The sequence below is a fragment of the Periplaneta americana genome, chromosome 14 (assembly GCF_040183065.1).
Source record: "Periplaneta americana isolate PAMFEO1 chromosome 14, P.americana_PAMFEO1_priV1, whole genome shotgun sequence".
Lineage (NCBI taxonomy): Eukaryota > Metazoa > Arthropoda > Insecta > Blattodea > Blattidae > Periplaneta > Periplaneta americana.
Window position 1 is genome coordinate 127,241,757 of NC_091130.1, and position 20,890 is coordinate 127,262,646.

A 20,890-nucleotide genomic window follows, 5' to 3' on the forward strand; every position below is an offset into this window, starting at 1 on the left:
CTGTGAGAAGATACAATAATTTTATTATATTTTAATATCCTCGCAAACAGTTGAAGTTACTGTGTAATAAAGACGAATGAATAAAAATGAATGAAATCGAAGTTTTACGTCTTACACATTGTTCTCAATATGGCTGAAATAAGAGTATTGGCATGTTACAAGAAGTTCTCCACTTTTTCTCTAGCTGATAGTGTATACGTAGCCAAGATAAGAATGTTGTTATCTCTTTTTCAAACACGTCCAATTCGAAGCTCATCCCACAAATACTTGTAGCCTACTTCGCGATTGATGGATGAGGAAAAGCACTTCTCTAGCAACAAGTTGCTTCGTACATCAAATAACATTCGCTACAGTCGTTTCTCCTGGTTACAAGTTAACTAGAGTAAGTACAAACTTCAAACTTCTTCTGTATAAGCATTTGTTACTATTGAAATAGTTTTTAATATATTTAGTGATGTTTATAAGTAAGTGTTATTTGTAATTTATAAGAGACATTTAATATTATTTCTGTTTTGCTATAACTGAAAGTTTTGAGTCTCGTAATATGAAGAAGTGTATAATGACTAACTACATACTGTAGTTCAATAAAATCGGATTATTTTATTACATTTCAAAGTTGCAAAATATCAACCACTGAGACAACAATTTGTTTTGTTTATCTTGAACTACAATTTTGCATAAGGTTCGAAAATAGGGTTGCCAAGTTGAACTATCGCCAAACCCGGAGATTTACTGTCTATAAAATTAATTATTATTACTTGGGCGTATTATTATTATTATTATTATTATTATTATTATTATTGTTACATCAGCTTCTTGTCTATGCGGATGACGTGAATATGTTAGGAGAAAATACACAAACGATTAGGGAAAACACGGAAATATTACTTGAAGCAAATAAAGCGATCGGTTTGGAAGTTAATCCCGAAAAGACAAAGTACATGATTATGTCTCGTGACCAGAATATTGCACGAAATGGAAATATAAAAATTGGATATTTATCCTTCGAAGAGATGGAAAAATTCAAATATCTTGGAGCAACAGTAACAAATATAAATGACACTCGGGAGGAAATTAAACACAGAATAAATATGGGAAATGCGTGTTATTATTCGGTTGAGAAGCTCTTATCATCCAGTCTGTTGTCAAAAAATCTGAAAGTTAGAATTTATAAAACAGTTATATTACCGGTTCTTCTGTATGGTTGTGAAACTTGGACTCTCACTTTGAGAAAGGAACATAGGTTAAGGGTGTTTGAGAATACGGTGCTTAGGAAAATATTTGGGGCTAAGCGGGATGAAGTTACAGGAGAATGGAGAAAGTTACACAACGCAGAACTGCATGCATTGTATTCTTCACCTGATATAATTAGGAACATTAAATCCAGACGTTTGAGATGGGCAGAGCATGTAGCACGTATGGGCGAATCCAGAAATGCATATAGAATGTTAGTTGGGAGACCGGAGGGAAAAAGACCTTTAGGGAGGCCGAGACGTAGATGGGAGGATAATAAAATGGATTTGAGGGAGGTGGGATATGATGATAGAGACTGGATTAATCTTGCACAGGATAGGGACCGATGGCGGGCTTATGTGAGGGCGGCAATGAACCTTCGGGTTCCTTAAAAGCCATTCGTAAGTAGGTAAGTATTATTATTATTATTATTATTATTATTATAATACCTATTATAATTAATTATTACTGTACTTCATTATTTTGTATTACAAGTTAAAGGATCGGTTAAAAATTCAACACTGTCCGATTTGATTTTTTTTTTCGTTGTTAGTAACTCTATAGCATCTATTAGATGCTTTATGGTTGTGCTAACAGATGGAGTTACTTGTCAACAAAATGACGCTGAAACATGTGTTCATGTTACTGCCCAGCGAAAGTCCTGATGCATTTTTATATTTGTGATGATTGGTTAATTAATATTAACCTGGCACACTCACAATCGCACTCACATTCATACAAATTTTCAGACTCTAGACGCCCAGGAATTACTCTTCTTCAAGAAAAATTCCCGGGAATCGAACCCGGGACCTCCTGATCTGGAAGCCAGCATGCTGACCAACAGACCACGGAGGCAGTCCCGATTTGATTTGACAGATAAATTAATATTTGAAATCGTGAAAAAAATCGTTTTCAACAATTTCCTTAATTCTAAACTTAGATTTGCAGATTTTAGGAATTTATTTCTCCGACAAATAAAATCCAATTATAGTGAAATTTTTAGACATGGGACAGAAGAATATGTTCTCTTAAATGCATATCAGTTAATTTTTTCACAGCCTCACACAAAAAAAAGTTGTAAAATTGTTAAAAATTCAGCAATAATTAAATCTTTACTGTAGATATTAAGATTAGACAGAGGACAACATTAAAATTTGTATTTCTTGGAGCTTCTTGCAGAATCCAGAAGTGTCTTGTTTTCTAAGGCTATTTTGTAGAATTCCTGACACCTTACAATCAAGTTCATTTTAATACAAATTTCCGCTTTCATCACTACTGTCGACATTCTGTTCCTGTCATCTATCCACAAACCATTCGTACCATTTGGCTAGATATTACAACAATCTGTCATTACATAGTGGTGAACTATTTCATTACAGTTTGTTTTTCGGCCTCTGTGAGATTTTCAAGCGACATATTCACTTCAAAACCGAAAAATGAGTCCTTTTTATGACTTTCTATTTGAGTTTTTATTCCGAACATGATTTTGTGAACCTTGGTTGAAAGCGTATTTTCATTTATCACATATAGAAATAAAGTATCTTTTTGCTGGATTCATACTGAACACACAAAAAAAAAAAACACGCACAAATTCTCGCACTTCGCATAAACACAATGACGTGCACTATAAAGCTATAAGAACTGACTTCTGAAGGATCAAGGAAGTGAATATTGAGTCTTAAATTTGAAATTGCTCCATTGTTACGCATTCAGGTTTCGTTAAAATACTGCTACAAAACTTTATTAATGACAAAAGTTAATTGAAAATGGTTGATTGAAGTCATATTTCAGAAATATATTATCATCATAGCAAAATTCTCTGTTTTAATTTCCCAGTTACGTCATCTTTCATTGTTGGTGATTGTTGGCGTCAGTGACGTAGCCAGGGGGTGGGCCAGATGGGCCCAGGCCCACCCAAAACATTTGCGAATTTTTGCGTTTCTTTTATAATAATAATAATATTAATAATAATAATAATAATAATAATAATAATAATAATAATAATAATAATAATAATAATAATTTATTTTAGCTGGCAGAGTTAAGGCCGTAAGGCCTTCTCTTCCACTCAACCAGCAAAAAGTATACAAACATATGTATGAACTTACAAAGAATTCAACAATTTGATTTAGATAAGAGTTTCATGTATACAAGAAAACACTCAACATTAAAAACATTAAAAATAAACCATGTATCCAGAGTAATAGTTACAATCAATAGAATTAAGATAAGAAGTCAAAAAAGCTTTCATTTCTTCAAGAGTCAATTTAACTGTATTAGATTGGGCCTAAAAATTTGTCTGGAAGCGATAAAAAGTAGGAAGCTGTGGAGGCTACTGGATTGTTACATCAGCTAGAAAAATTTGACATACTATTTTATCTGGTATGTTTAGACGGTATTCTTGCTCTTGCAAAGCCATTATCGGAAGCACTTCATTCTCCAAAAATGGATATTAGTAATATCCCTCATTAAGGCAACGATAGATAGTTTTTCAAAGCTCCGAAACGGAGAAAAATTCGAAGAATTTCATTCCAATGCTGCATCCGCAGAAAGGACTTTTTCTGCTTTACGACGAATAAAAACTTACACCAGGATAACCGTGTCAAACACCACGCTGTATAATCTAGCAAGTTTATCCATCAAGAGGTAGAAAAGTTGGAATTTGTTGAAGGACTCATGATCAATGATCATCAGATTCGTTGCTAGGAAATCTCGACGGCCCCAGCTTCACCTTATGAAGAGTTTGTGTAGATATGCCTTGCATGATTGTTTATCATAATTTGACATGTTATTAAACAAGACTTCCGAGAATGAGTTTCAAGAGAGTTGACGGCAGCGGCGTTTTCAGGAGATGGGTCAGGTACTTTCTAAACCCTGCATACCCAAAATAATTAGTCTGGCTACATCACTGGTTGGCGTAGTGTGAGAGACTAGTGTCTGATTGGCGAAAAGAGAAGCGCGCTGAAACTTAAGCACTACCTCAGACGCTCATTTGTAAAGTTACATGCCTGACACAGATCTCACAAAGTTAGGTGTAATCGTTGGACAGTGAATTTTCACTACAACCGTTACTGTTAATACAATAATACATTTTACCGTAAGGTGAATGTCAGGTAATCTATGGCGAATCCTTGGTCTCATCTCACCAAATATCATCTCCCTATCACCAATTCCATCAACGCTAAATAACCTCGTAGTTGATACAGCATCGTTAAATAACGAAGCAAAAAATTTGAGGCGGTAGCTGGAAAATGGGTCCATAGGTCTATAGCAGTGGTCGTCAGCATTCGCTGAAGTGTGCAAAGGGTACGCGGTGCTGTCCGATGTGCACCATCGTGCAACAGGGAGAGATGGAGAGCACACCCGCTAGCAGCTATGGAGTGCACCCTAGTGCACTGCTTTTTCCGCGGGTAAGAAACTCTAGCCCCAGCGTGCTCTGTGCTGACGATCCCTGGTCTATAGGCTCTTTTTCGGGAGAATGTTTAATTCGATTCTCCGTTTTAAAATACACTTGTTTACGTATCCTGTAAACAGAGGGCAGGGTAGCTAATTGAATGAATCCATGCACTCTTGTGTAGTTTTGGAACTCAGCAAACATCAGTGAAAATGATCCTCAAAGTAGAGTGTGAGTCCATCCAGGATTTGCACTAAAGTGTAAACTGCACTCTGAAGATAAACTTTGAAGTGAGTGTGAATCCATTCTAGATTAATACTAAACACGATCTGTATTCTGTACCCAATAGATATTCTTGATTTTTACGTTTTCTGTACAATTTATGACGTAACTATGAGATATATGTAAGAAATATACTTATTTACTTACTTACTGGCTTTTAAGGAACCCGTAGGTTCATTGCCGCCCTCACATAAGCCCGCCATTGGTCCCTATCCTGAGCAAGATTAATCCAGTCTCTACCATCATATCCTATTTCCCTCAAATCCATTTTAATATTATCTTCCCATCTACGTCTCGGCCTCCCCAAAGGTCTTTTTCCCTCCGGCCTCCCAACTAACACTCTATATGCATTTCTGGATTCGCCCATACGTGCTACATGTCCTGCCCATCTCAAACGTCTGGATTTTATGTTCCTAATTATGTCAGGTGAAGTATACAATGCGTGCAGCTCTGCGTTGTGTGACTTTCTCCATTCTCCTGTAACTTCATCCCTCTTAGCCCCAAATATTTTCCTAAGAACCTTATTCTCAAACACCCTTAATCTCTGTTCCTCTCTCAAAGTGAGAGAGTCCAAGTTTCACAACCATAAAGAACAACCGGTAATATAACTGTTTTATAAATTCTAACTTTCAGACTTTTTGACAGAAGACTAGATGACAAAAGCTTCTCAACCGAATAATAACAGGCATTTCCCATATTTATTCTGCGTTTAATTTCCTCCCGAGTGTCATTTAGATTTGTTACTGTTGCTCCAAGATATTTGAATTTTTCCACCTCTTCGAAGGATAAATCTCCAATTTTTATAGTTCCATTTCGTACAATATTCTGGTCACGAGACATAATCATATACTTAGTCTTTTCGGGATTTACTTCCAACCCTATCGCTCTACTTGCTTCAAAAAGAATTTCCGCGTTTTCCCTAATTGTTTGTGGATTTTCTCCTAGCATATTCACGTCATCCGCATAGACAAGAAGCTGATATGTAAGAAATATAATTGTACTAAAATGATGTTCCATACTGATGTTTAGTTTAATGTTAACATATAATCATATTGAAAGTATTTTGATAAAATAAACATGTTCTCTGGAAAAAGGCCTACAAAACGCTCTAATGAAATACATACATTTATAACACTATTAAAGTCGGAATGCTTTATTTAAGAAAAAGCTATTATTATTTTGATAAAAGTGCATTCAAATCGCAATTAATAAAAATAAATCTTTCAATCTTTGACATGACTTTTGTTTATGGGCCCTTTTTCTGGCTACCGCCTCAATTGTAAATCATTCCCTCTCCCAAATGTTGTATGAACTGTCTCTACTTATCGCTTGTGACAACCCTAACGGGAAATATATTTATGTGCCTAATGTTGACATTAAAATAATTTACAGTTAATATTAATTATTATATTAATATATTTAATGTAATTTATTACTTAAACTAAGAAAAGTATACAGTGAGAATTCCCTCTTCCTTTTGTTTAGTATACCTACTAGAGATGAACAAAACTAACTGCCGCTCTCGCTCGCTGTGTTCGTTGCATTTGTCTTTCGAGTCTCGTCTCGTCATTCTCGTGCGCTTCTAGTCTCGCTCATCATTCTCGAAATAGCATTTGGTCGGGGAGGAAAGATTTCGTAACTTTGAATAACATACATAATTGAAATAAATAACATTATAAATGTTTAACTGAGACAAACAGACAAAGCAGAACAGTACCGGTAACTTAGTTATCAAAATGTTCTGGTTCTATTATATGATATTACCTATGGTTATATAAATAGAAAAAAAAAACAATTCTCAAATAAATTTGCATTTCTAAGAAACATAAAGCATAACGTTAATATCTTTTTACTTGAGATTGTGCACTTGATCTCAAACATATGAAAAGAAAATTCCTAGGATGCTATGCATAGACATTTCGCTAACCCGCGCTACGAGCGTGCTAAACTAGCCCCGGCTATCGACTGATTACTTGTACAGGATTCATATCATATCACATCGCTAACACTGGTTTATGAATACGGAAAACGTTAGTTCGCTCATCATCCACTGGAAGCCCGCGTTAAGAATATCTATGACTTTTAATAAGGATCTAGTAATTAAATAAATATTGGGGAACGGATTATTGTACACTGAAAGGTAGAGATGATGTTTCAAATAGGCTACTTGATTGTATATACATGTATAACAGTTGCCAAAGTAAATAAAAGTTCAGTCGGGTATGAACAACTGTGGCGATTCAAGGCTGCTTGACGCTCAGGACTTCGGGAGTGATCAATCTCGGCGTCTCGAAACACTCACAAGCAGTCTTTACGTCAACGACGCGACGTATACAACATTGTCGTGCGGGTTTTCGGCTTTGCGGGCGCTGTTAGTCTTGCTTTCTCGATCGTTGTTCATCTCTAATACCTACATACTTCTGGCGACATTGGTGATCAGCAGGCTTCGAGACTTTAGACCCGATACAATAAGTTTACTGTGCATGCACTATAGGTTGTTGACTCGCTGCAGGTAGATAGAGATGTGTTGAGGTAACAACGTTGCTATTTAGAGTAGAGTACGGTAGTATGGGGAAGCACACATATGTACATTCTGAAAGTAAATATACATGACACAATGATTGATAATGTCAAAAGAATGTGAAAAGTATTTATTCTTCTGTCTTTTATAAGCATTTGTGCTTAATTATACACAGTGTTAATGGTGGAAATAAGCATGTAGCAATTTTAATTTTTTCATTTATCCTATTGGTCGTCTTTAGGAAGTGCAGTTACAGTACCGAATTGCAATGTACCTAGTACAAGATACATTCTCAGTGTCTCAAACGTAAATCTTTTTCGGTTATCTGCCAAAGTTTGTACTGCAGTTTGTACGTCGCATGATGTGATAGGAGCAAAACGAAAAAACCTAACATCATTGCAGTCTCTAAGAGACAGTCCTTTATTCTCAGGTGACTCTATGTCCACTAATTTGCTGTTTATGTTACACAGTGATCCATATCCGTTATTTTTACATAAAATTGATTTCCACTTCTGTTTTACACATTCAGTAACCGGTGTACTTGATGTCTAATTAATTCTCTGCATCATTTTCTAATTAATTTGAGCGCTTCCGACTGTAGATGTGAAATACCTGGGAATTATTGTTGATCAGCACTTGAAATGGGATAGACAAATCACCTTTTTATGTAACAGGATACGTAAAACAATTTAAAAATTTGTAAACCTTCGCCATTACTTGCCTACTCATGTATTACGTTTGGTTTATTTGGCTATAGTTGAATCTGTTATCCAATATGGCATAACTGGATGGGGAGGCATTAAGAAAAACTGCTCTTTTTCCTCTAATTATGTTGCAAAAACGTATCATCAAAATTTGTTTGAAAAGGGGACTGGATTATCCAACAAATTTGATCCATTCCGAATTGAATGTTTTTAGAATTGACCAAATTTATAAATACTTTTTAATGAAATTATATCATAAAAATAGAATGAAATTTGTAGCTCAGCCACATGCTCATAATACAAGACGAAATGAAATTCTTAAGTTAGTTGAACCTAAATATTTCACATCTGCTGCTTTACTACACAGTACAAATTATGGTCCACGTCTATATAATTCGATAATAAAATTTCATCCAGAATTGACTACTTTAAACAATGAAATTTTCAGATCCAGAATTAAAAAAATTATATTACAGACTTCCCAGTATATATATTATGTACTACGTATTGCAAAACAAGTTTATTTCTATCCCAAATATATTTTTTCTATCTTATCTTGGTTACTATATCAACATGACCTGTACTAATTATACTACTAATAATAATTTAATATTAATCCATCAATCTCAACATCGTCTCCTTTTTCACTCAGTTATTACTAGTATTATTATTTATTAATTTTATCATCATCTTTATGTGAGCTTTTTTCTTAAGTATTTTGTCTACAAAGTATGTGTATCTATGTAACGGAACTGTCCCCGAACACGAGCTAGTTTCAGACGCAGTTTTAAAACAGGTTTGTATGAAAACCAAATTATTCGTCAGAACCTTCAAACCCAGAGCCTTTCCTTTGCGTATTTGTTGGCATCCATTCTACAGTACCCCAACCCACTGTACGCTTTACCACTATACTCAGTACGCCATTATGCGGATTTCCCACTGAACTGTTCTATTGGGCCCGAAGTCTCGAAGCCTGGTGATCAGTAGACTTCTTGGAATTGCCACGAGAATCGCAAGGTTTACTGCGCACGCGGTATAGACTGTATGAGAAAGGGGGCGTGCAAAGGATAGAGTATGCCTCTAATGTAAACACTGAGCAGTATACTGCGGTTACAATAAAACCTGTATCCTGCATTCAAGAAATATAATGAATGATCATTGAAGTAGGAAATGTCTAAACATGTAAATATACAATTATTTTACAGTGAGATATATTAACTCTTAAAATTTAATGTAAGATGCTCACATCATCCTTGAATATGTGCATTGCGGTGAAGAGTTACGTACATTTTGAGCGACTGCAAAGTAACTTCCTCCGATGGTCACTTAAACAGTTTTTATTTTGTGAAAATGTACGTTCGACATCACACGATGTAATACGTACATATTTGAAGAACGGAAAGTCACTACTTTTAGTACACAAACTTCAGATGTCTTGTCATGACCTGATAGTACATCATTTATAATACGAAGTTGTGAATAGGCAGAATTTTTAGCAATAATGTTTCTCAACTTACATTTCACTTTTTCTGAGATTAGTGAATTGTTATTTTGGATAACGGTTTGTGTTACTTTATCCACTATATTAAGGACTTCTGAGAGTTGTAGTTTAGACGATTCTAACAGGATGATGCTTTTGGACATGATTTTAAAATTAGAATCAATGAACAGAATATCTTCCAATAGCTGTTCAGAAGACAAGGATTTTACAGCTGCAACAGCGGAGCTGTCTGTCCTATCCAATGCATCAATTACCTCCATTATTTTGACGTAATGTTATTATTACCAGCATCCAACCACGTTCCCCAACGGGTCAAGACTGGCTGCGGGGGTAAGGGTATTCCAGGGGCGATTATTTGGAACAGCAACAATCTCATGTTTGATTGAATTCTTGTCTGCACTGAACAAATGTTAAACTTTGACTATTCCAACCACAGTGATGCAAAAACAAGTGCTTACATAGGTATACATTAGCTGTAGCTGCTCTATCTATTTGGACCGGACACAACTCTTAACATGAACTGCTTATACTACGAAACCGGGCGGTCGCTCACCTCTTCTATACTACATACATCGGCAACCTGATTGCATGCTGCGTGTGGCAATTCAACGAAGTCTAATGATCAGTATCTGCAACGACTCGTGTATTTCTGCTGATTTATTGAATTTGTTACAGCTCAGAGGAGCGCTATGACAGAGGGATTTCTCTGCCAAGTGGTTCTCTTTCTCAGCTTGCTGGCTTGTACAGTCGCTTCGTGTCCGGCGACTTGTGTGTGCGGTTCTCAACAGGTCAACTGCAACAATGCTACTCTCACGTCCGTGCCGAAGCTTAGGAAAGACACCGTCAGCATCGACCTGTCTTTCAACTGGATCAACACACTCCGCGACTCTGATTTCAGACACTTGCAGCGCGTCACACAACTCTTCGTCAATGACAATGGCCTGGTAGTGATAGAGGAGAATTCCTTAAGCCCGTTCAAAAGGTTGATGTGGTTATATTTGCATGACAACAACATTTCACATTTAACTTGCAAGACTTTCAGATACCTAAAAGAACTAAGGTACTTATTCCTCCAAAACAACAAAATAGGTAGCTTGGACAATTGTCTATTCAGTCAAACGAAGAAGCTGACCAAACTCAACTTGAGTAGGAATCAAATTAAGATACTGGAGGCCACTATCTTTCGAAGCAATCCGCTTTTGCTTTTCTTTGACATTAAGAGTAACCCTTTGGAGACTAATTGGTTCGATCTTTTCAGGAAATCTTTCAATATGTCAGAAATTCCGTCTTGTGGAGAAAAACTCTCATTGTCTGAGGTATCTTCTAATAGAGGCGAAACTCCTAATAGTAAATACGTTGCAAATTCTGAAATACAGCAAATGATCGTCACAAATATTACTGCTTCTGTTTATGAAGCAAATGGTGTAACAAGGTACTTATTTCGTAAATTAGATAACATGAATCTTAATCACTACGATGTTTTTATAAAAACTGTAGCGTATGATGAATACAATACATTCATAACCGGAAAGAACTTTAATATTACAATATTAACAGACTTTCCGATATTTTGTTTTTGCAAAAGTCTTTCTTTGTGGTTTATGTGTCAAGACTTGGAAGCAATTTGCTCCAAATATATGTCAATGTTGGTTTTGACTTCATCCTTAAAATGCAATATTCTCTCAGGTAGAAGTGGAAAAGTATTGAATATACAAAATGAAGATTACGATTATGACGTAGAAGAAGATTCCAAAGAAATTCGTGAAAATAACAGTGAAAACGATATGTTCACAGTGATGTGTGTAGCAGTGGTGTGTGTCATAATCATCAGCATTGTGCTGATCATGGTTGTAGTGTACGTTAGGAAACAGAGGAACCCGCAGCACATATCTGAAAATCCAGTTCACTTCTTCGACCCAAACAATTTGCATTTTAAGCCGAATAATAGCAATGAACTGCAGAACCAATGTCCTACGATTAACAAAACGCGTGATGAATTGCATTATCGACGCAAAAATGTAATTGAACCTTCACATTCTAATACTAGCGCGCTGGAATCGACGGACAACGCTCTGGAGATAGATAATTTCTCTGATAACAGAGGAACATATCCGTCACTGAGGCAACATCAATCATTTACGTCAAATATCGAATCGACTGTGCCATCTATCGGGATCCCATCAGAAGTCGAGGCTGATAACCAAGCGATACATTTACGACACGAAAATGATGGTACACATGCGCCGCTATTACACGGCCAACAAGAAAACTAATTTATTACACACAAATGTGAGAAAAAAAATTGGAATGCATTTTATGTCGTAAAATTCAAAACTTGACTATAAAATTGCATAATAAAAGATATAAATTTCTCTTAAATGGTTTACTTGTACCTTACAAATGACCAACGACCGCAGAAAGCTAATGTTTTATACTTCAAGTCTTATATTGCACTTTTTCATCGAAATATGCCCAAAAAGTGCCGCAAAATTCTACTTACACCTCAGCTTAACCCTATAAAATGTTATTTTAGGATTCTTTCACTATTAAAGTTTCATGTTTTAGGTCAATCGTTTGTTTTTTTAAACCAAATGTCAATTGATTATTTTTGTTTTGCTAAAAGCGTTTCATATTTTAGGTCTTACTTGTTAATATTTTAATTGAGACGTGTCAATTGTTTATATTTTTATTGATAATAGCCTGTCGTATTTTAGGTCTGAACTGTTCTTATTTTAAATCGAAAAGTGTTAATTGTTTGCGTCTAATTTGATAAAAGTGTTTCATATTTTAGGTCTTAACTGTTCGTATGTTAAATCGAAACGGTCAATTCTTTATGTTTGTTTTACTACTAGAGTTTGATATTTTAAGCCTTACCTGTTCCTATTTCAAATCAAAGGTGTCAACTTTTTAAGTTTGTTTTACTAAAGACGTTTTATATTTTGTTGCTATTTTAGATCGAGACTTGTCAATATAGTTTACGTTTGTTTTATTACTAGCGTTTTGAATTTCAGGTCTTAGCTGTTTCTATTTTAAATCTACGGTCTGATCCGTTTGGGTATGGTTAATATTAGTTTATTACTATAAAGCTATTATGATAGGAAAAATTTCTTGCTGGTTATATTATGATTAAAAGATGGGAGTTTTTATATATGACAATCAACAATGCATGATCTGAAAGGACAAATGAAAATCGTAATGATTAAAATTACTACTACAAATCAACAGCGAGCACAATGTGTTCTTTGGTATGCTAAATTTGAGAGTGTTAAAAGAGTTCAAAGGGAATTTCGACGTGAGTATAGTGTACGTAATGTATCTAAATACGATTCCATAATGCTGTGATATGGAACATTTGTAGGAACATGTTGTGTTAAAAAAAACATGCAGGAGGTCGCAGGCGAAATCAAGTACGAGAAGCAGCTATTTCTTGGCTTGGTCCCCAAACTCCCTAGATCTAACCCCTCCTGACTTCTTCGTGAAAGGTTTTGTTAAAGATATTATCTAGTCACAAAAACCCAGGAACATTGATGATCTGAGAGTACAAATTAATCAAGCTTTTCAACAAATCACCCCTCTTATGTTACAACGGACATGGGCTGAATTTCATCATCGTTATGAGTTGTGCAGGGTGCACAATGGGGGTCATGTTGAGCTCTGAGGAATCTTTCATCTTTCAGTGTTGTATGTACAAAGTTCCAACAAATAAAGTTCAGTAGTAAATGTTTTACGGTGTTTTAATTTTATCCATACCCAAACGGATCACCCTGTATACGCGTCCATTTGTTTTACTCCTAACGTAAAGCACCCCATAGTGAAAGCTTAGGCTCTAGATAATACTTGATTGCATTATTAGTCTGCATATGAATTAACGCGATTCTGCGTTGTGTCATTTAATTAATTACGGCCGAATCATTTTTTCAGTACACAAAATAAAACCATATATTTAATAGAAAAAAATATCACAAAACTACGAAATTCTTTAATTCCGTCATGGATAATATAAATGAACAAGAATATAGCTTAATTATATAGGTGTTGTATATTCTTTTAATAAAACTCACGTCTACCATCGACCAAGTAACAGGCAAGAAGCAATAAAACGGATGGCTCCTGAAACACAGAAAAACAGATATTAGACTCTGATTAAATGGAGTCTTTATGAAGCGACTTTTCACATATGATTTAGTTAAAACCAAGCAACAGGGCCAACCAGCAGGCTACGTAACACATAAAAAATAAAGACTTTGGTAAAGTAATGTTCTCTTCATTTTCTTTCAAAAGTATAACTGTGCAGTAATGAACAGCAAAAAAAAAAAAGGATAAATTAAAAAAAAATAACGGCGTTGACAACTCAGATGTGTTCAGGCCCGCAAGTTTTCGACAATTCTTAAAGTCCATTTACAATGAAATTTAAACATAACATAAGCGTTACAAGAATGTCAACGTTACCGTAGAAGCGGGTAAAGTCAATCAGTGGGTGTAAAATCGATCACTTGCGATTTTTATTGAAAATTATGTATTTTCTCAGTTACTTGTTAAAATTTTGTTACGCTGACTTCATTGCCTTACATTGTAAATGTAAGCGAGAGGGACAACAAAAAGCCTGCGAATGCCAACAATGGGAACACTGTGTAATTACCGTTGAAGTGAAAATTGTTCTCAACTTTTTCTCTTAAATGAAAACAAAGTCTTACAAATTCTAAATTATAATCAGCAGTGAAAGGAGACAGGAAGTATACGTAAGTACTTTTCGTTGAGATTGTATCCTGAAATAATAGTTTTGCAGTTCGTGAATGTTAGTATTGAAACTTATTATTTTAAGAAAACTTGTACCTTTGTAGGGTTAAGTCGATCATGCCATCGACCTACTCGAAACAGATAGGACCAGCAGAAAGAATAAATTGTTCACCGAAATACCTCCAACTAACACTTATAAACAGAAAAGTGTCACAGTATAGCTTATATTGATGGGATAGTGGGGAAAGAGGAAGACGAAATTATGGTGAATTTCTTGTGTAAGAGAAGCACTGACAAAGAAACATATTTTGTACATCCCTCTGTACCTGACTATGGGAACAATGTAGTTTCTAAAGTGACAAGAGGAGAGGAAGATTTCAAATAACATCTGATATAAACCTAAGCAATGTTGAATTGCATTTTAGATTATAATTGAAGGGTGGTATTTCTATGTAAATTTTGAATTCTTAAATCTTTTTTTGTTGGTATGTGAAGTATTAAAATGTGTTTTTATGTTTTATAAGTTGGCAATCATAGTCACGATTGTACAGTGGAGACTTATAGGCCTAATTGTATCAAATAATATGATCACAGTAACAAAAGATACTCTATATAATGCTATAGGCATATATTGAAGATTATTATTGGTTTTACACCCCTTATAATAAATAAAATATATGTAATACACTTAATTTGTTTTTTAAAAATATAAACAGTGATCGACTTTACTATGCAATATTTCAAAATCGATCTTAAACTAAAAATTCAATGGTGATCGACTTTACCCTATTTAATCAGGTAACTTCGATCACAAGTCAAATAAAAAAAAACAATTTTTTATAGATTGTAATTCAATTCTTGTAATTTATCTTCATAAGTGAAGGATATGACGACAAAATGCTATTTTCTGAGGAATTTCGCTCCATTGCATAACCTCAATATCATTAAAAAATTGCAAAATTTTGATCGACTTTACCCTCTTCTATGGTAATACCACAATCTAGTATAATACAGTCACGAAGCTCAATATGTAGGAAATATGCATCCATACATAGTTGCTAACCACTAGGATCGCTACTATCGCCTCATCACAATGCGAAATAGTACCGGCACAGTCTATTGTTCCTAGCACCCTCAACAACTCAAGCTTCGTGACTGTATATACTAGACTGTGGTAATACCATCATTCACGATGGGAACATAAACATAACCGCAAATATATTTGGTATCTATGGAAACATAACAATGACGTCATTTCGTCATATTCTGTTGTATACTTCAGCGCTCTACGATTGTGTATTGATTCCAAGTCACGTAAGCATAAACATGAAAGTTTGGTGTTTGTAAGCTTTCATGTTAAAGCCTAACGATAATGTTAATGTCAGTGTTCATGTGAATCATTGTGAATGATCCCATTTGGTAACTTGACCGCAAACTTCTGTGTTTATGTTACGTTTATGTTTAATTTTCAATGTGAATGGGCCTTTATAATAGTTATTTTATTTGTGCGATAAAAGAATGCAGTAGCCTACTTATAGATGAATTGTTTATTTTAGAAAGGGCACAAGTCACATTTTCCCAATTTTACAGGAGACACAAAAAGATATTTAAATTAAAGATTTGTTTTCAATTCTGTGTATTACATCTTGAAAAGGATACTAAAATAGGCTTTACACACCAGTTTCAGATTTTTTATAATGAAAAGGGTTGTTTCTATGGAATTTTTTTTGTCTCGGACATGTGTTCTTTGTAAACTAAACAAGGAACAATAAGAGTGCAAAAATTGGACATAATTACAAATCAATGCTTTAAGGCTATGAATCTGCGAAATTTCTAACTTCTACACTTTTACACCAAATAATCTGAAACGTTTACCACACATTACTGACTATATGAACATGCAATACACAAATTGTCACTTTGATATTCTAATTAATTTACTTATAATTATTTTTTTCTAATACTGAATTACAATTGTCCCAATTTTCAAAATTTACATAACTTTTCTTTAAATGTATAACTAATTAATTATTGACACATGTATGTAAAATATGACACATGCTTTTTACATTCTTCCAATTAATTTTTGATAAAAATATTTACCCTTTGAGTTGTTAATTTTTCAATTTTTTTTTAACTTATCATATACTCAACACAGGATGATTTTAATATTAATAGCAGAAGAAAACAGTGTCAGTTTACTTCACATACTTTTATGGACTTCCGTGCAAAATTTCACTGAGACTGGAGAAAAACTACATTCATTAGAGCAATAATTTGAATGTTACAAAATGTTGAAAATTGGAAAATCGAGAAAACGGATATCAGCGTACAGCATGTCCTATATGATATACACTGTCGATATCCTCCTTTCCTATACAGGTTACCACACACAATTTTTCTCTTACATAACAGCGCAAAACTTGAATTGAATGAAAAGGAAATCAGAATGAACGAAGTCTGTCAGAATAACAGCTGAGTGTCAGTTTAAAGGGCTGTAGCTCCAAGCACGCGCTGGTTTCTTAAATTCGTCCCGAGGGGCTTTAAATTGTCATAGGGCCAAAATAAGCACATTTTTAAAAAGTGAAACATTATTTTATTTTTTAGAGTTAAAAGCAAAATTCTCGGTTGTGAAACTTTGAGAGAGGAACATAGGTTAAGGGTGTTTGAGAATAAGGTGCTTAGGAAAATATTTGGGGCTGAGAGGGATAAAGTGACAGGAGAATGGAGAAAGTTACAGAACACAGAACTGCACGCATTGTATTCTTCACCTGACATAATTAGGAACATTAAATCCAGACGTTTGAGATGGGCAGGGCATGTAGCACGTATGGGCGAATCCAGAAATGCATATGGAGTGTTAGTTGGGAGGCCGGAGGGAAAAAGACCTTGAGGGAGGCCGAGACGTAGGTGGGAGGATAATATTAAAATGGATTTGAGGGAGGTGGGATATGATAATAGAGACTGGATTAATCTTGCTCAGGATAGGGACCAATGGCGGGCTTATGTGAGGGCGGCAATAAACCTCCGGGTTACATAAAAGCCAGTAAGTAAGTAAGTAAGTAAGTAAGTAAGTAAGTAAGTAAGTAAGTAAGTAAATAAGTAAGTAAGTAAAAGCAAAATTTCCATTTTTAATGTTTTTTTTTTTCGTTATTTTCACCGATTTACCTTTTCTAAAAAAACCGATTCAACTATTGCCAGTACATGTTTATTGTTAACAGACTGAACTGCGGTGAAACAAAAGTTAATATCAATATTACTTCTATCTAGTTTTTACAGAAAAAACTGACATCGTAAGTTGTAATATACACAATGAGCTGCTAATATTTCAGTAGAGTACATTTCTAATAATTAAATATGTTTAGTTCGGTAGTTCCTTTTAAGGAATAAATAGTCTAAAAATAAAACTTTTCTAATTTCAACACTGCGAATCAGTTTCTGTCCCTTACTGCTCTAGACACAGACGACGGACTGCGGGACTCCCACAGTGTGGCTTACATCTATCACATGACAAACACATGACGGCACAATCAGAAGCGAAGCACAATGCCCATGCCTGTAGTGACATTGGAAACCACAACCCTCGAATTTATACTGGTTGGTCGGGGACAACAGACGTCCTGACAGATACAAATATACAGTATATATGTATAGCCTGTATATAAAAATACTTAACACTTCCTCATTGCTTCTAATCTACAAAGCTACATTTCAGTGTCCGAAATGCAAAACGAACATGTCCTAGCAAAGAGAAACTTTCTAAAAATTTCTAAAAAGACTTGCATCACCGACGAATGCCAATATACAGTATTTTGTAAATGTTGTATAGACTGTAGAAAAATATATGTAACTGTACCAAATATTTTGTCGGTTTACAAGCAAAGTACATGAAGTCAAAAATATTACTTACATAAGAAAGGCGTATATAATGTAGGTCTACATAACGTATGTGTATAAAATTAGATTTGAAAAATTAAATACACAAACAACTTACTAAAAATAATATTTTTAAGATTAAGTTTTATTTTTGACTTAATGTTTTTTTAATCGTAAACCGACGATATGTAGCTAAAAACTATCCTGTAGTTAAAAAAAAATTATCACAACGATTACTGAGGCACAGCACAGTTTACATTATGTGACCACTTTTAAGAACTGAACTAAGAAGATAAAGTAACATTATACTGTATTAAGGAAGTAATCTGTGATAAATCACATATGGATGGACACTGAGAACGAAGAAACATGAAGAAGCACTTATTGTCAAGTACAGTATTTGATTTGTATTTCACTATTAATAAAATTAAAATAGTTGTTTTTGTGCCGTTTGGAAAAAGAACGAAATCGTATGCACAATGATACGGCAAAAACTATCATTACAATACAATATAATTTCAGTGAATTTAATTATTAAGTACACAAATATCTTAAAAGTCATATGACTTTAAAGAAAGATTCATACAAATTCAAAATTCAATTGTCAATCTTCAGACATTCAGAATATGTGTACCACTGTTACAATCAGCAGTACGGTGAGAAGTTTTAACCAAGGATGCAGTGATAAAAGCATAATAGATAAATTGACTGTCAAATTGTATTACGAAGGACTTACGTCCTTCCATTCGAAGATAAGAAAATGAAACAAAACATACTGTAACTCATTTTCAACATTAATGATAAAACATCTTTGTAAATAGTTTATTTTGTAAATACAATACAATTTTTAAAAAGGTTGTTTGTAAATAAAAATATATTTCTGTAAATAAATGATCACTGATAAATAATGATTTTCTTCTACTTTAGTGTCCATACTTTCCTCTTCATTTATCATACACACTGAGGGTGGAAGTGAAATAACTATGCAGATTGAAGGGCACAATAAAATACATTAAAGTAAATAAAAATCTTATTATGCGTTACGTATTTAAGTGCAGGGTTACTTAAAAATTCAGGCTGGAAGTCTGGTAGTTTGGCAACAGCGCATCACCGGTTCACCTATGAATACACACGAGAACTCGGTCTGAATAGCAGCATTCCGTCCCATAGTCATTGCAGTAGGGTTCCAGACTTAAGACAGAAAATAACGATACGTCATGTTAATCTTTTTATTTAAATTGCAAGAAAACCGTCCATTTTATTTAAAAACAGCAAAAAGTGTAAATCATTCCTTAACAGTTTCTCTAAAGACAAGAGTAAAAAATCAGGATTTTATGGATAGTACTAATTAAGTAAAAGAGTGTTAAGACGAGTTGGTAGTTATCGCATGCAAAATAATGAAAAAAAAATAGCCTATCTTCAAGCAGTCATAAATATAATACTATTTATCAGAGCTCTTTCATTTTTTAGTAACATGTGTACACACATTAAGCTTTAAAATAAAAAAAAGAATGGTTATTCTGGAGTAAATCTTTACTCTTAAATTAATTTTTGAAACAAAGCCATTTGGTCTTCTTATATTTTGTAGCGAACTGCACGCATTGTATTCTTCACCTGACATAATTAGGAACATTAAATCCAGACGTTCGAGATGGGCAGGACATGTAGCACGTATGGGCGAATCCAGAAATGCATACAGAGTGTTAGTTGGGAGGCCGGAGGGAAAAAGACCTTTGGGGAGGCCGAGACGTAGATGGGAAGATAGTATTAAAATGGATTTGAGGGAGGTGAGATATGATGGTAGAGACTGGAGTAATCTTGCTCAGGATAGGGACCAATGGCGGGCTTATGTGAGGGCGGTAATGAACCTCCGGGTTCCTTAAAAGCCAGTAAGTATATTTTGTAGCAAGGAGGCCGTAACACAATTTCTTCTTCATCCATTGTTTCTAACTAACCAAGAAATTCTGTAGAATCACTTTCAATATACATGCTACGTGTATAACAGCCATTCCAGTTTTTTTCTTTTCGCTGTTGGTAACTCTACAGCATTCTATTAGATGCTTTATGGTTGTGTTAACAGATGGAGTTACTTGTCAACAATGTGACGCTGAAACGTGTGTTCAGGTTACTGCCCAGCGACAGTCCTGATGTATTTTTATATTTTTGATAATTGGTTAATTAATATTAACCCGGCACACTCACAATCACATTCATACAAATTTCCAGAAGAAAAATTCACCGAGAGCTGAGCTCGGGAATCGAACCCGGGACCTCCTGATCTGGAAACCAGCATGCTGACCAACAGACCACGGAGGCAATCGCCATTCCAGTTGTCACGAATGTTACATTTTTACTATTTTAAAACTCTATACAATGAAATGAAATTACTTTTATTATTAGAATCAATTTAAAAGATCAGCATCATGATTTAAAGGAAAACGTTGTTGAATAAAATTAATTATTATTGCAGAAAATAAAGAAGAGATACCGTCACGGATATTACAAGATTTGTGAACTCACTTCACACCTTATTAACAATGAGTGTGAAACTCAGGTGTCTGCCTCAAGCAAAAAGAGATTCACTCTCATTGTGTTCATGTGAGACCTATGCAAATCTCATTGATATAGGAACGACGTAATTA

At 34.6% G+C, this 20,890-nt stretch overlaps 1 protein-coding gene across 1 annotated transcript; it reads left to right on the forward strand.

The window, feature by feature from the left end:
* Positions 1-246: 246 nt before the first annotated feature.
* LOC138713726 (leucine-rich repeat-containing protein 70-like) lies at positions 247-19,155 on the forward strand. Its single transcript, XM_069846040.1, has 2 exons — positions 247-382; positions 10,311-19,155. The coding sequence occupies exon 2, from the start codon at positions 10,325-10,327 to the stop codon at positions 11,906-11,908; it is 1,584 nt and encodes a 527-aa protein (XP_069702141.1). The 5' UTR covers positions 247-382; positions 10,311-10,324; the 3' UTR covers positions 11,909-19,155.
* The last annotated feature ends 1,735 nt before the right edge of the window (positions 19,156-20,890 follow it).

What these genes read in the sequence shown, in the direction of transcription:
- LOC138713726 (XM_069846040.1), top strand. Translation starts at nt 10,325, where the DNA reads ATGACAGAGGGATTTCTCTGCCAAGTGGTTCTCTTTCTCAGCTTGCTG.